This window comes from Diachasma alloeum, unplaced genomic scaffold (genome assembly GCF_001412515.2).
Source record: "Diachasma alloeum isolate Michigan unplaced genomic scaffold, Dall2.0 Dall_scaffold_00326, whole genome shotgun sequence".
NCBI lineage: Eukaryota > Metazoa > Arthropoda > Insecta > Hymenoptera > Braconidae > Diachasma > Diachasma alloeum.
The window spans coordinates 288,735-304,411 of NW_021680465.1; the positions used below are offsets into that span (position 1 = coordinate 288,735).

The 15,677-nt window shown below is 40.2% G+C and overlaps 1 protein-coding gene across 2 annotated transcripts in view; it reads left to right on the forward strand.

Annotated features, from left to right (window-relative positions):
- The first annotated feature begins 96 nt into the window (after positions 1 to 96).
- The window catches only part of LOC107040274 (AF4/FMR2 family member 4), a 106,240-nt gene continuing 90,659 nt past the window's right edge, over positions 97 to 15,677 (forward strand). For both annotated transcript variants that reach the window (XM_015260294.1, XM_015260295.1), the window contains exons 1-2: positions 97 to 207; positions 4,455 to 4,957. In XM_015260294.1, the coding sequence (XP_015115780.1) occupies positions 4,896 to 4,957 (62 nt within the window). In that variant the 5' untranslated portion in view covers positions 97 to 207; positions 4,455 to 4,895. The remainder of the gene's footprint in view (positions 208 to 4,454; positions 4,958 to 15,677) is intronic.

Consider the following 15,677-nt stretch of genomic DNA (forward strand, 5'->3'; position numbering starts at 1 on the left):
GGGGGGGGGGGGGGGGGGGGATTCCGAAGTAGCAGTTGATGTGAGTAGTGGGAGTAGACGAAGTGGACACAACACAATCACGAGGGATACCGATACTGTACCCCGCACGCCTGTTGACAGTTTGTTGGCGGATAAGCCTTCGCACCATTCCGTGAATCTTGCATATCTGCCTTGATTTCCTTGCGCCTCAGTCTCATCCAAAATCTGGTAATTACAAAATCGCCCATTATCTCTGAAATAACGTCACTCGCAGCTGCGATCCATCCACCAATAACCGAAACTCGCGCAAACAGTACAATCGAGAGAGTGAAAACGGCTGAAAATTTTTGAAAAACCAAGTTGTCTCCCTGTGTGTGTGTGTGTGTGTGTGGGTTTATCTTCGGTAATTCCCGGCTGATTTCGGCGGAGCCGGTCTCTAGAGAGTCGTTTTCAAAACTCGAAATAGAACATTGAAGAATACCACGGAATTTTTGTCGCGGCGGGGGGGAATTGGAGAAAAAGGAAAAGAGACCGCGAGCGAAAAAGAAAAAAGAAGGGGAAATTAAAAAGTCTGAGAGAAGGCGAATAGGCACGCTGAATTCCGGAGCGTTTTCTTTCGGAGAAGTGGAACGACTTACGGTACCATTATTTTCCAGGCGTTTCGAGCGCGTTTGAGACTTTACACTAACGTCGGCTCTGCCACTCATCGGTCTCTCTTCCTATTTATTCCATTATTATTTTTTCCTTTCTTATTTAATGCGCCCCTGGGGCTTCGACATTGGCAATTGTACGTGTGAGATACACAACATTTACGTATGTCTGCGCGCCTGGGGGGCGGGGAGGGGGGAGGGAGTGGGGGAAGCCCGATGTTGTGTCGTCAGACGATTTCTGAGGAGAAGAGAAATGAAAAATAAATGAGCGAAGAAGAGCGAAGTGTCGCAGGGGGCCGGGAGGGTGGAGGGGAGGGCGATCGAAGTGGGCGAAGGGGTAGGGATCGTTGCCACCTAGCGGACTGCCACCGTGCCCCGGCTTATCGTCCGATCGTGAATCCCGCTCAACGTAACGTCCTTGACGTCGAGACTCCACCAATGCTCTTACTTTCTGACTTTTCACCGGTCGCTACGTGTGACAAAATTATTCTTTAATGAGGGCATTTTCAGGTGGTCTTTGTTTTTCCACAGATTGTTGGAGTGATCTTCCGGGCTTTTGTGGTCTTTTTTCTTCTGGGGTTTTCTATTTTTAATTGGGGGAGAAGTCCCTGTTTGTTGCTCCACTTTATGGTTTTGTTCTTTTGGTTAAGAGATAAGGTGGATTGTCGTTATCATTATTCCGCGGGCGAAAAGGGGAGCGCGAGATTTCTTGGCGCTTCGTAAGTAATTCAGATAATGAAATTGAGTTTGGTGGTAATTATCGTGGCGCTTTTGGAAATAGTTAAATGCGGCATTAACGTTTATTCTTATGTTTTATGATGGTCAGAGTTGAACAACGAGTGTGGATTTTCTGAGGTAGAAATTTTTCCGGGCTTTCGACACGTGCTATTGCAATAATCGAATGTCGTCATGTTGCGTGGTAAAAATAGACAATTGGAGAAAAAATAGTACGGAAAAATCGGCGTGACGTTTTCACGTAATCAATTAGCTGCATTTCCCGCTCACTATCGTGTTCACAGTTCCGTCTTTCATGTGACCCAGTTGAGGAGACAAGAAGCCGAAAATTTTCCCTTCAGTCGTAGGGTTAACGACCCTGGAGGAGATATTTTAGAGACTGGAGGGGGAAAAATGAGGCCCGAAAATAGTCTTCGAACCCTTCGACTCCTTTCGCTTTTCGAGCCGCGGTTTTGTTTTTGAGAGGAGAAAGATGACGGTGAGATTGAAAATAAAATCCGTATTATTACAGGAATGTCTCTATCTCTCTTCTCCTGTAATTATTGACAATATTTCCAGATTTTTCCTGATTTATTTTTTACCTCTTCGATAAGTTGAACAAAGGAAACGTTATCTCCAACAACAACAATCCATCAACTCGTCATATAATATAAATATTCATGCGGCCATTGAGACATAAAAAAGTAGATAAATTGAGACCAACCTCGGTATTACACCTTTATAATCATGAAATCCGGCTTTGCTGCTTGGGGATTAGTTAAAGCCCACGCGTCCGCCCAAGGGTTAACCATTCACTAATGTCTCTATTTTAGATGTACAAGCATTCTTCATTTTTTTAATAATATTTCTCTTCATTATTCTATCGGAAAATCCCACGTAATAGTGGAGTCATATTTAGATATTAAATATGTTGTGAAATCTCATTATCGTAAGAATTCGAAAATATTATCGTGTTAATTAACGAGAGAATTCAGTTACATTTGCAGGTTTATAGAAATAAGGATGACTCATTCGTTTAGTAAGAAGTGATAACGAGTCTGAGACGGAAAGGAAATGCAATCCTTATGTTTTTCCTCTGAATATTTTTATTTTCTATTTCACTCGTTTCTTTTTGCTTCCGAATGGAAGCGTTGTGACTCAAATTTAAATTTCCAATTTTTCGGGCGAGTTTTTTTTCCCGGCTATGTACTGATTAAACCTTGATTAAACCCGGACTGAAAATGAATTCGAGTCTTGAGGGGGTCTCAATGCAGAATTATTTGACACAACGAAATGATACGCAAAATTGTGATGACATTTCAATTGATGATAGCACTGTAACATGAAGAAATAGAAGAGAATAGTGAAATAAGAATTTTTAAGAAGAAAACCCATTCGGAAGCAAGTTGCTAATTTAGTGAACAATAAAAAATATTATTGTCCACTTGTTTTATTTATTAGAATCCAGTAAAAGATTATGTCTTGCCATAAAATTCATTCTCTTCAAAAACATCGATCCCGTCTTTTTGAAACGCGTCAATTATTGAAATAAATTTTGTATCATCAAATTTCTTATTGAAATACGGCGATATCAATTTGAAAAAAATTATAGATGTTGAAAAATTCCCAGAAAATTATGGAAATAAAAAGTGCTGGTTTCCTAGTTTTTAATTGAATTTTTTAATCGATAATAATAGGCCTTAATTGAAAATACTTCTCAGAGTTTCATCACTTCACTGAATTTTAATTTAATGATTTAACATTTTAGTACGAAGTAATTTCGTCGTTTCCCCATTCTAGATATCGTTGGGAAGTGAATACAATTCTGAACGGCATATGCCTTATTCAATATTATAAAACCATTTAATTCAAATTTATTCTTTGTAATGAAACACTATTTTTGTCACTCTGACATTAGTCTTCTCATTCTTCAACTTTATCGTTCATTATCAGTACTTTTAAGTTTTTATAAATGATTAATTCTGTTGAAAACCGTCGTTTTCTTTTTCTTAAAACGTATTAATGTTAGCAATCGATTATAATAAATTGAAATAAACGTGATGAAAATTTAATAAAAATTCATGGACACAACAAAATTCAGAGAAAAATTTCGAAATGTGAATAAACCTTCAAACAATACGAATGACCTCCGAAAATTGCAATTTAATCGATTCAGAATGAAGTGATTTAAAATCAATTATTTCTGCGTCTTCGGCCCGTAAAACCTCAATGTTGGACGGCCTTAAAACACAGAACCGTCTAAAATTTCCGATTCTTCCGCAAAAGCCGGACTTCATAAATTTTCTGAATTCATAAAATGTTTCCTAATGAAAACTCAATTACCCTTCAGAGTCTAAATAATCCCGCAATTGCGAAATGCCCAGTAAATGTTTACACCCGAGAGCCCCAACAAACACCGAGTGTGAAAATCATTTTAACGAAACAAAAAACCCAAAATACCCGGCTATCCTTAACGTTTAAATTCATTCAATACTCTCCCCCTCCCGATCCCCTACTTCTCCCCTATTTTCCCCTTGATACGGCCTGAAATTCCCGAAATATCGCAGCTAGATAAAAATTTCCCTGAAACAATTAACAACGAGAGGGCCCCCGAGTCGTCCATCAAAATTAACGACACCCCAAAAATTCCCCAAAACGTTTAAAACCAGCGATTCCCCAACAGCCCCCAAACCGCCTGAACCCCATGTTCGGCCAGCTTTTCCGGTCGTCCCCCGTTTCCCGCGCGCTAAACGCTCGTCGACACTATAGTATTACCGGACTCCGAAGGGGTCAGAAGGGTGGGGGCAGGACACTCGTTGTTGCGCGAAGGGGCAAGTAAGAGCCGCGAAGGGGCGAAGGGGCTAAGGAGCCACCGAGAGGGAGCGAAAGAGAGTGAGAAAGCGTGATGGGGGGGGTGGGGTAGTGTGTACTGTGAGCGGAGTGCCAGCAGCCGGGCACGAGCCGCCATGTTTGAGGCTAGCGATCGCACGTGTTTCACGGAACAATCCGGGATCCGACTGTCAGTCGTCGGTGAGAGGTGTTCAGTGGCGCTGTGCGTTATTCCGTACAAAAATAAAATAACTAACAAAAATAATTCGACATTCTCCCCAGGTGCCACATCGACAGTGGGGAAAATACTGAAAGGAATAATCGAGCAGATTGTGCCCAGTGATGATTGTTGACGACATCCGCGTGGATTTAAAATCATTAAACGTTTGACGGGTCGATTTAAATCCACAAGTTGATGGGGGACTCACGTCGATCAGCTGTTTTAAAATAGTCACATTATCTCTAACACAACGGGATTGAAGTTAACATCAGAGTGAGCATTGGCGATTAATAGTGATAAATTGTGGATAAACGAGTACTCAATGACAGTGAGATACAGGTAAACAGATGGAGCCGATATGTGCGCAATGTAAATTTATTGGAACGGCTGAATTGAGAACCCCGACGTTGTGTTGAGGATCGCGCGAGAAGCCAGTGATGCAGTGCCGTAGTGTCAGTGCCAAGTGCCTTGTGCCAAACGTTTGGATTACTTGAAGAAGGGAAATGCCGTCCTCCGGTGGTTATTATGATGATAGGAACCCGCTCCTCAAGGGCACATTATCGAGGTGAGTTCGCTCGAGTTGAACATTTCAACTGATTTTTCACATTTTTCATTTTATTTACTTGACGGAGGTGGTAATCCCGTTTTCCTCAATGACATGTCAACTCGGTGGATGACGGTTGACGCTGATGCAAGCGGGTCTCTAAGAGTAGTTCAGGTCGGCCAGTCACTAGGCCAGTGTGTCGACATCGATTGTATTTAGTTTGATTACAGTTGTCTAGGTTTTTTTCTCTCAGTCTCCTCGAATTATTTGAATTATTTTTTTTCTTCACCATCGGAATTTGACTCTCGAGGAATTTTCGGATGGAGAAGGGATCGAGGGGAAAGTTCCGCACTGTCACGTGTGCTCCGGAGCTGGAGTGGGATTATTTCCGCGTTTGGGTCGCTGGCAAACCGACGGAGGGGATGTTTGTCAGTCAGGATGATAAAGTGATTAGGGAATTTTTGGCATTTCGGGTGGACAAATGTTTGTGGTTGAGTGATTCGTGTGTTTACATGAGTTGCTTTGGGTATTGTGTGAGAATGTTGATGAGTGGGAGAGACGGTATGGAGGATATTTGACCTCGATTCATTTTACTCGGGATTTTTCGGGGCTCGGGAACGAGCTTTGGACTCTGGTTCGTCAATCAATTTTCTTTCCGCGTTTCGATTGCAGAACTAATGATGCAAATATTTTTTACGGGCCTTGTTTTAGAGCCCGAAAGAGTGCCTTCGAAATTGACGAAAAATTGTGGAATTTTATTCGTTTTCGAATGCAGAACAAATGGCGCAAAATATGTTTTATTCGTTAAATTTTATTCGTTTTCAACCGCCATTTTATTTTCAGAACTTGAGATAATCGTTTGGTCAAGGGGTATCGATGATTTACGTAGGTTCACTCCACCACACCTTCACCCATTACGATTTGGAATGAGAATTATACAATCGTGATGAATTATTGAAATGCTTCATGGGATGCTCCGTTCCATTGATTTCGCGGGGCTACTTTCTTCTCAGCTCAGAGGACTGTCATTACCTCAAGTATTTTCTTTTTTTTTATTGGGTCATCCAACGACCTCTCCGGTCTCTTGGAAATGACGGATCAATTTGGTGAATGTTCAGCTGGATTACACGTGTCTCATGAATAAGAAAAATGAGGCATCGGTGTAGTCGTTGGCACAGGCATCTCTGAGTAGTTTGCCATCGGTTTAATCACGCGGGTATGTCCTGATGGTGTTGGATACTAATGTGGGACAGGGTCGAGTTGTTGTACAAAAATCACACATCCAGAGACGGGTTTTCACTCGGACTCGTACAACTACGCGTATCGGAATATTTCCATTGTTGTTGCCCACTCTATTAATAACGAATTAACGAGTAATGAAGGTTTAATCGATTTTCTCTGGCTTCACAGCAACTTCCTTACGCGAAATTCGTTGAGCTCTCAGGTGCATTATTCACTCAAAAGGGAGAGTAATTTTGTTGTCTCGGTAATTTTTCGTTTTGTTCGTCGAGAGTTCAAAGAATTTGATTATTAGGTTGTGTGATGTTTAATGTACACATGAGGGGGGTGAACAAAAATACAAAGTGGTTAAATCTTTTCCAGTTTGTTACAGACCATCAAATTTGTCAATTAAATTGCGTGATAAAATTTTGAAAAACGGCGAAAATGCAATGACATTTCCAATTTTACTGAAAATTTAATGCAATTTCTGAGCAGTAAAAGACGAGAATTGATTTATTCACTTGAATTTCCCTGATTTCTATCACTTTTCATGGAATAATTTAAATCTAGTTTCCATTAAATTTTTCATCAATTTAAAAATTTTTAACGACAGAATCTCGACAATATTCAATGGATTTTGACTCCCCCAAGTCTCTCCCATTCCCGCTGAAAAATGAAAATCACGGTGGTTCATTTTGAGTAATGGCATAATGGCAGTTGGAATTAAACTCTCCACTAAGAGGAACGAAAAAATAAAAAGCAGAAAGGAGAAATAAAAGACGGGAAGCATTCTCTTTGGTTAACGAGGCCTACGGATTTGTCCCGAGAATATTTCTCTCCCGTAGAATGTACACCCTCCCCCATGTACTATCAGAGGGGTGATCTACCCCCTCGTCATTATCGTAAATGCAACTGGAAGAAAAATCGACGAGTCTGAAGGGGAAAAGAACAAGGGAGAACCTACGCCGCTTTTCTCACGTAATCAACGGTTTCATGTGAAGAGAGAGAGAGGGAGAGAGACGGAGAGGAAAAAGAAGAAATACATAAATCGATGAAATTTATTTTCGCATCGTTTATCAAATGAGTTCATGCGGGCACCTCGACCTTTTTATTTAATTTCTCATTTTTATTTGTTGAGCACCACCGAGATAGACCATTTTTAATGGCATTTTAGGTGATTGTCGAGTCAGGCATTCCTTCATCCAGTTGTATACACGATTTATAAAGCAGTGTTTGCCCGTAGCAAACACTTTCACCAAAGGATTTCTAACTCCAGCGGCCATACGCTGAATACTGTGGCCATCGGCTCGCCATCTCTCTCTCTGTCTCTCTCTCGCTCGCTCTCTCGGTGCACTGCACCGTGACGTATTTTTTGTGGGAGGGGGAGTGTGTGAGGACGAGGGGCAGATGAGGGTCACCAAATAAAAGTACATTCAGACCTTTAAAATTGCCAGCTAAAAGGAGAAAAACGGAATGATAAATGAGCAGTGGGATTTTGCCGTCCACTGATGTTTCAATTTTATCGGAAATTCAGAAGAGTTCAGGTTATAGTCTACTCTGACTGCGATAATATCGATCGGTTTTATCAAACGTATTTGCGTGCTACAACCAACTGGTGGGGAAGAGACTAAAGAAGTACTTGCTACAGCTGCGGACAGGCGCATGTAACATTGATGACCTTTGTTATTGACCAGAAACTTGACGTTTTTTCTCACTTGCTTTTTCAGTCGTGTTACTTCTGGATTTAAAAAATTGCGGGCTCTTACTTCGATTTGACATCTCTTTCATTTTTTTACGAAATATATTTTTTAATCGGGAATATTTCATTCGGATTGAGAAACAATAAAAAAAAGGTAAATTACTGGGGCAAAGTGGCTCGTCTTTTCTCCAATTTCGTCAACATCTGGCGTAAAAAATTATTCTCAATTTTCCGCATGTGTTGCGCGAATGTCATTCCACTCCATCAATTTTAATTACTTGAAAGCAATAATTTTCCGAGGGCTCATTTGACTATTGTACTCGCGATAAGAAGTGATAAGCAATGATCGCACACTATTCTGTTATCGGTCGATGTTCTGCGAACGTCGTTCATCAACATTGTTCGAAATCGAGTGAATAATGATCGTGTAAATACCGTCAGTAATAAGAAAAATGTATGAAAAAAAATATGGGGTGCGTCGGTTCGAGTACAGGGACGGAGTTGCGCTGGTGCCTCACGCGCCAGGTGAAAGTTGCGGGGTAACATTGGCGCGCGAGTGCGCGTGGCCTCGTTCGTGCGTGGAACTGGGGACGAAAAAAAAAGTCAAGAACTCGAACGCTTCTTTTAATCGCTCGGGATTATTACGCTGTGGATTAAAGATTCTTGTGTGGCAAAAATCAAGGGATTGCGCAACTGTTGACATGTTTTGCTTTGCGACAAAACGAAACATGTTAACGATAAGATATACAGCAGTCAACTCATTGTCTCCTTAAAAATCCGTTAAAAAACTGATTTTTTCATTCATTTCTTCATTTATCTGTTGATTTATAAATTCATTGACGATTTAATTGACAGTTTGATGTGAATAGTTTTTTAGAAGAGACGAAAATACCTGAGAACATGAACTTTTCACTTTCGCAGCTCGTCGAAATGAAAAGTTCGTTAGCTCTCGGTAAATGCACCTCTTTTAATTGAAATAAGTGAATTCATGATAAATTTAATTAACAAATTTCAACCGTCAGATTTTTCCCTTGAGAACAATGTCAAAAGCGTGAGAATGAAGTTGATTGATCCTCGAAATAAGGAAGATAACCGACAGTGCTGAGAGTGACGTCACAAGACAGTTCCGTTATTCCCTCGCACATGCAGGATCCTACCTGTGGGAATTTCGATGGAGTTCTCGATGTATTCTCCGTTGATTGTTTCATCTTTCGAAATGCAGGGATCTGCCTCTTTAACCTATTGAAACGAGATTTTTTTCAATGGTTGTTGGATTCATCCTGAAATGTTAACTCCCTCTTAATTTTTCTAATATATTTTTAGTAATCGTTACCGCTATTATGCCGCAGCTGAATGTGAATTGGCAATAAAAATATTTTCATTACCCGAGGAAATTACGAGTTAACCTCTCCACGAGTTGTTAAATTTTATCATAAAAAAATGAAGGTTTGTTCAGGAATATTCAAATTGCGCGGTGGATTTCCAATAACATATTATTTTTATGAATTGGAAGAATTCCTTTTTGATTTTCCTTTTTATTATCCTTCCATGCAGATCCTAGATCAATTGCAAGGTAAGACGACGCGAAACACGACTTCTCAACAATGAATTAAATCATTTAATTTTTTCTCATTAGAATTAAATTGAGTTGTGCAGTAAGATGAATTCAATGTATGATAATGACGTTTGGATCTTCTCGTAAAGTTACTCAATCCATGAAACTTTATCTACAACATATTTTTTCATCACATTGTTTATAAAACATCGGATTAACTCTCAATTATCGTTTTATTTCGTAACGGAAAGGTTGACAGTGGCATACGATATTTAACTATCCACCCTCTCCCGACATGATCGATTCCATTCCTATCTGATGAGGAGTTAACTAAATATAACCGGGGAATCCGCATTAATTCACGCCGCGACGAGGTATTTCTGGGTGCAACCACGACGGAAATACCCAGGCGAGGGGAGGCACTACTCTGGTATTAAACCTCCATCCTCGTCCTGAGTATTTTCCCTGCCGCCCCATTCCCTCGAGTACATGCAAGAAAACTCAAGGCTGCCAATGACCCTGTCAATAAACCCGTCATCCCGCAGAATCCTAAAAATAATCCTCACTTATTTAACTCCCGAATGAATTGACAGTCGCACATAAAGCAAAAAATTTCTCCCCAAAATTTCACAATTTGAAAGATTGAATTTCCATTAGTTTTTTAAACCAATTTTTGAACTTCTAAGGACGAATGACGACATTCTGTTGAATTTCTTCACTCCCCCAAATCTTTTCAGTCCCACAAAAAAAATTAAAATCACGGTGATTCATTTTGAGTAATGGGATCACCGCAGTTGGAATTAAACTCTCCACTAAGAGGAACAAAAACAAAATTGAAAGCAAAAAGGAATAAATTGTCTCAAGGGTGACAACAAACCTGTCATCCCGTGAAATCCTAAAAATAAACCTCACTGATTTCCCTCCCGAATGAATTAAGTCCCCCATAAAGCAACAAATTTCACCCGAAAATTTTACAATCTGTGAGATTGAGGGGGAAGACACGATAAAGTCCCTTATATTGTCCTGAGGCGACACTCATATCACCCACCGCCGCCCGCGTCGTAAACGATGGAATAACCGACGCAATAAAAGACACGTGCGACGTTTTGTTTACGTCGTTACACCGGTGTCAAAGTGAAAGTTTTCCTCGAAGGTAATAACGAGAATGTACAGAAGTGCCAGTGAATCTAGTATTTTCTCGATCATTTACCCGACTGAATTCTCGATGCCTCGGAACTACTCATTGTTGACTAATGACTTTTACATTTTATTCAGCCGATGACAATGAACGATCGAAGCAGTTTCGACAGCTCTTTTTCAGCTCGAATAATCGCCCGAGTGAAATTCACCGATCTTTTTATTCTCAATATTTTATTCAACTTTTTAAGTGAGAACAAGTTCACTCAAATCGCATTATTTGCTCAGTGGCCATTGAATCGGATCATTTGGTATCCTTTCCCCTCATCAACTCCAATTTACGATGCATAATCAATCAAGTAGTCAGTAATTGTTGACTAATCTTTTTACCCGTTGACAATGCAGTGAAACCCTATCTTTCAATTTCAACGAAACCAAGACATTCACCACCAACTACTCCATCGAAACCTGTCTCTCCCCAATTAATCAATTAATCGGTAAAAATTTTTTCAAGTACAATCCAAGTACTTGCATATACCCTCCCTGGCTCTGAAAGCATCGAGTCGGCGTCGGTTGGTCGCGTCGTCCCGACGGAATATCACGGTTTATTCGTCGCGCCGGTATATCCCCCTGAACACTCAACATACAATTTAGCTGGAGCCTTCACTCCCTGTCCGACTCACCCCTCCCCCTCTCCTCTCCTTCATCCTGTCTCCTTTCTTCTCCCTTTCCTCCCCCTCGCCCCTCTCTTGCACTGTTCTTTATCCTTACATTTTCTTTTTTGCACGTACACAATTTTGTGTCTCCTCTCTTTTGCCCTGTGTGTGTCGTATACACGCGAATGGAATGTAAAAAGAGGGAGAACGAGCTATTGCCTTCAAGGCGACAACTCGCCTGGCCAATGAACCGCACCAACTCTCGGGGACGTTTCAAGAGACTGTTATTTTTCCCATTATATTCATTTCAATTGCATTAGAATATTATTTGTTGACATTAAATTGATTATTCAGGCGATACGAGTTTTGACAGTGATTTTTGGTAATATTGGGGGCTTGAGATTGAGGGAAGGTACATCAATGTCCGTGTTTACGATTCCATTATATTCATTTCAATTGCATTAGGATATTATTTAAGTTGCATTAGCTTTCCAACTGCCTGCATTAATATTGAAATTTCTCCTTCTGGGGGTTGTTTTTAATTAGCAATGCGCTAGGTGCATTATTTTTTTAACTAAATAATGTGGATGGAACTGAAAAATGGTTTGATGTTCATATTGGCTGTAATGTTAAAAGGTGTAATTTTTAGTGATGTTCTGCCAGTCCTTAAAATGGAGATTTTGGCCTAAATAATAGGTTTCAGTAGATTTGTTTTCATTAAATTGATTATTTAGAGGATACGAATTTAACCGTGATTTTTGGTAATATTGGGGGCTGGAGATTGAGGGAAGGTACGTCAATGCCCGTGTTTACGATGGATCCTGGATACACAAGCTGTTGGACGTATTATCAAGTGGGTTTGGATGGTGTATGTGGCCCCGGTACAGCGGGTGGAGCTATCTGACTCACGGCTCACTGGTTCACTGTGAATTCACTTCCCCCCTCATCATCAGTGTTGTCGAATACCCTGAATAAATTTGCAAGGTTTTATGATTAAGTCTTTGGTATTGGGGTCAAGGTGAATGGGTCCTTTTACATTGTTCATTCAGTGGTTTTATTCATCACTAATTGATCACGGTTTTGGTAATTCAGTGTTGAGAAAAAATTCTGTCACTTGCTCGTTTATTGTCGATTTTATTCGCTTTTTATTCCACCTGCATCCGTTATTTTTACTAGTTCTCATCTTTTTTGAATATTTACTATCGCAGCTGTACATAATGGATGCATCATTCCAGAGGAGAACAACGTAATTTTTTAAAGGCGAGGAAATAAATAATTCCGTAATGAATTCTTTCAGTGGAGAATTTATTCAAGTAATTTTTTGTTAATTCACGGTAAAAGCAGCTCCTTTGTCGCGTTCTCGTGAACGAACGGGGATGACCCCGGCATACGTGGCATTCTGCCTCCTGGTGAGTATGTGGGTCGAGAAATGCCGCACCATCTAAATATAATTCCTCACCACCATTTGCGGGAATAACTTGACGAAAAAAAAGTATATATTATCTCCCTCGACATCAATCTATGCATCACGCGCGTTGATTCTGCAAGGTTTTTACGATCCATTAATTATTCCACTGATTGACTTCGGGGGGGTCTTATCAGATTGAGTTATCAGGCGAACTGAGAGATAACAAGTTGTATCAACATTGGGACATTCGGCGAATATACGGGGGATGTTTGTCTTTTATAGTCCGTAAGATGGGGCCAATGTCAGAGTCGATCGTGGTTATTGAATTTTTTTTTTCGGCTTTTTTTTATGATGAATAGCGTGTGAGAAATCGACATACTCAGGGCTCTCTTGGGGGGTCCACCACTGAGTGAACGACAACGTTTTTATTGGTGTATATTTCGCAGGCTCGAACACACCGAACTTTTCAATAGTCTCGCGCGTCGCCAGACTGCCATCGATTTCTTCTCCTCTCTCTTTCTCCCTTCAACACTCAACCACCAAAAATTTTCTCCTTTTTTTGGCTTTTATTTTTTGTCAATTCCCTTCGTCATAGTCTCCCGTACTTTTTAAATGCTCGATGATCGATTAAAAAGGAGAAGTTTTTCGGAATGGAATAACGAATTGAATGAAAGAGTTTAGGGGAAAACGAGAGGTATCGAGAATATTTTCATTTTTCGGGGTTTTTATTGTTGTCGAGGGCTGATGGACGTTGAGAAATTGTTGCGGTTGGGGTTTAAAACGTTTTGGGGTCAAAGGGCCGGGCTTTTAATGCTCAATCGTTCGAGATTGGCTGAGTGATATCCAACGAATTTTATTTTCATTTTCATTTTTTTAAATTTTATTTATTTAAAGTTGCATCAACAACGAGGTTCTTAACGACTTTAGTAGAAAATTTCGGAGATTTCGTTAATAATTCATTATATTGGATGATATATTTTCATTAGTTTAAGTAGTTTCAATATTTTTTCCATTGTTTGTTTCATGCTCCTCCTCATGTTTCCATATTTTGGGCAGTTTGTTTGAATATTTTCCATTTTTGTAAACTTGAAAATGAGAAATTCGTCAGAATTCAATCGTTTGTCCATTTTTTTCCATAGACCGGAGTAAAATTAAATGCGGGAAATTGAATTGAGGCATTGAATAGGAAGAAAAGAGCACTTGAAATTCCCAATTATCCTCCATTATTCCCGAAGCACGCGACTCCGTCAGTAATTACCCACCGCCTACAGTAAACATCACATTGTGATTACGAAAACGAGTGAAAAAATATTGCGCAGTCTTGTCGCGCATTCGATTCTATTCTCCCCGAGATCAGAGAATTCAGAGTTATAAAAATAAAAAAACCGAGAGATTGAAGTGTAGAAAAGAAGAATGACTACACAAACACAATGGTATTGCGCGACAGGAGGCTGGTATTGTAGAAAGCTGGGGCGTTGATGGTGTCACGCTCGAGGATCTAGGGGGATATTGCGGCTTCGTCCACCATTCTCTCGTACATTCAGCACATATACGAACACATCAGTTTTGTATTAATTGTATTTATCAAAACTACTAGCATTGCAATAACAGCGGGCTTTGAGGAATAATAATTCGATTTTGCTAGAACGAAATTTCAAGATTTTCCTTTCATTCTGAAGATATTTTTGCGGACTTTACAGTGAGGCCTGATTTTTCCAAATCGTTTCATTTGTTCAGGAGATATTGATGAATTAATAATTAAACAGTTTTTTCTTCTTAAAAAAAAAACAATTATGATGTCCATTAATGGAGTAGAATATTGAAAACAATTTTCAATAACGTCTGACTTTGAGGTATCATAATTCATGTTGAAAATTTATTTCGCTCGTTAAAATGAGCCCTGATTTTTCCAAATCCTTTTATTCAATCAGATTTGGCCTCAGCTGAGTTTTCGAGGAATACCTCCGAATCTAAAGGAGATACCGAAATTTTCGCCCCAACTTTTTTGTAGAGTGAATTAACGGCTTCAAAAAAGGTCATGACAAAAATTTTCCTCTCCCCCTTAGATTCCGAGATATTCATTGCTAACCGGCCAACAGTAAAAGTCGACTCAAACCGCTTTACCGCTTCACCCAATCAGTTCTTCTTCTTCATAATAAAAAAATTACAATAATGATGTCCACCAATGAAGTAGAAAATTCAAAATAATATTTCAATCTCATTAAATTGAAATAAGAATTTAAATAAAAGATGAAACTCGAGAAATACATTGAATCGATCCTCCGTATAATGATGGGAAATGAAAGACGTCCTTCGTCTCATGGCCCAGGCAGGTGTTGCATTAGTCCACACAAAGCCAATCCCCCCCTGCTCACCTCAATCGAGAAACATCGTCTATTTCATTCGTCTCCATACCCTCCACCGAGTGAACTCGTGGGATATTCTCGAAGAGTGGAGAGAGGTCTGGACGATACTTAATCCACCCTTCAGTCCACCCTCTGCACCGGGAAATCAATAGAGACACAACAACGACTGTTGCGCCAAAGACACGACCCTTTTAACTTTCTTCACAATCTATTTTTATCTCACATCCTTGAAAATAATAAATAATACATCGGTGCAGTTGAGCCACTACAGCTCGGGGGGAATTAGTTTTAATCTCAAGGTCAGCGCGATGTGTTTTATAATAATGCAGATGGAATTGTCGAGCGAATGAGAGTCTCTTGTGTTCGTGGAACATTACGACAGAATATATATTTTTTCTCCTCCTCATCTCAATTGTTCAACGAGACAAAGGAATTGACGTTTAAGTGATAGAATGAGAGAGTTACGTCATTGTTGTGCTGTGCGTAACGGGTAGACGAGGCGTAATGGGCATTGCGCATGTGTGACACGGGCGGGGGGGTTGTGCCGAGTGCGTCACTACCGGTGTGTGACGTCAAAGCACAACCCAGCCCACGAGGTTTTTGCGAGAGGAAAAGGGTCCGGTGAGAGAGACGGAACTCTGACGGCAATACTTGTTGCACCGAGACGGGGGCTCACCTATCTCGATCTCTCTCTCCCCC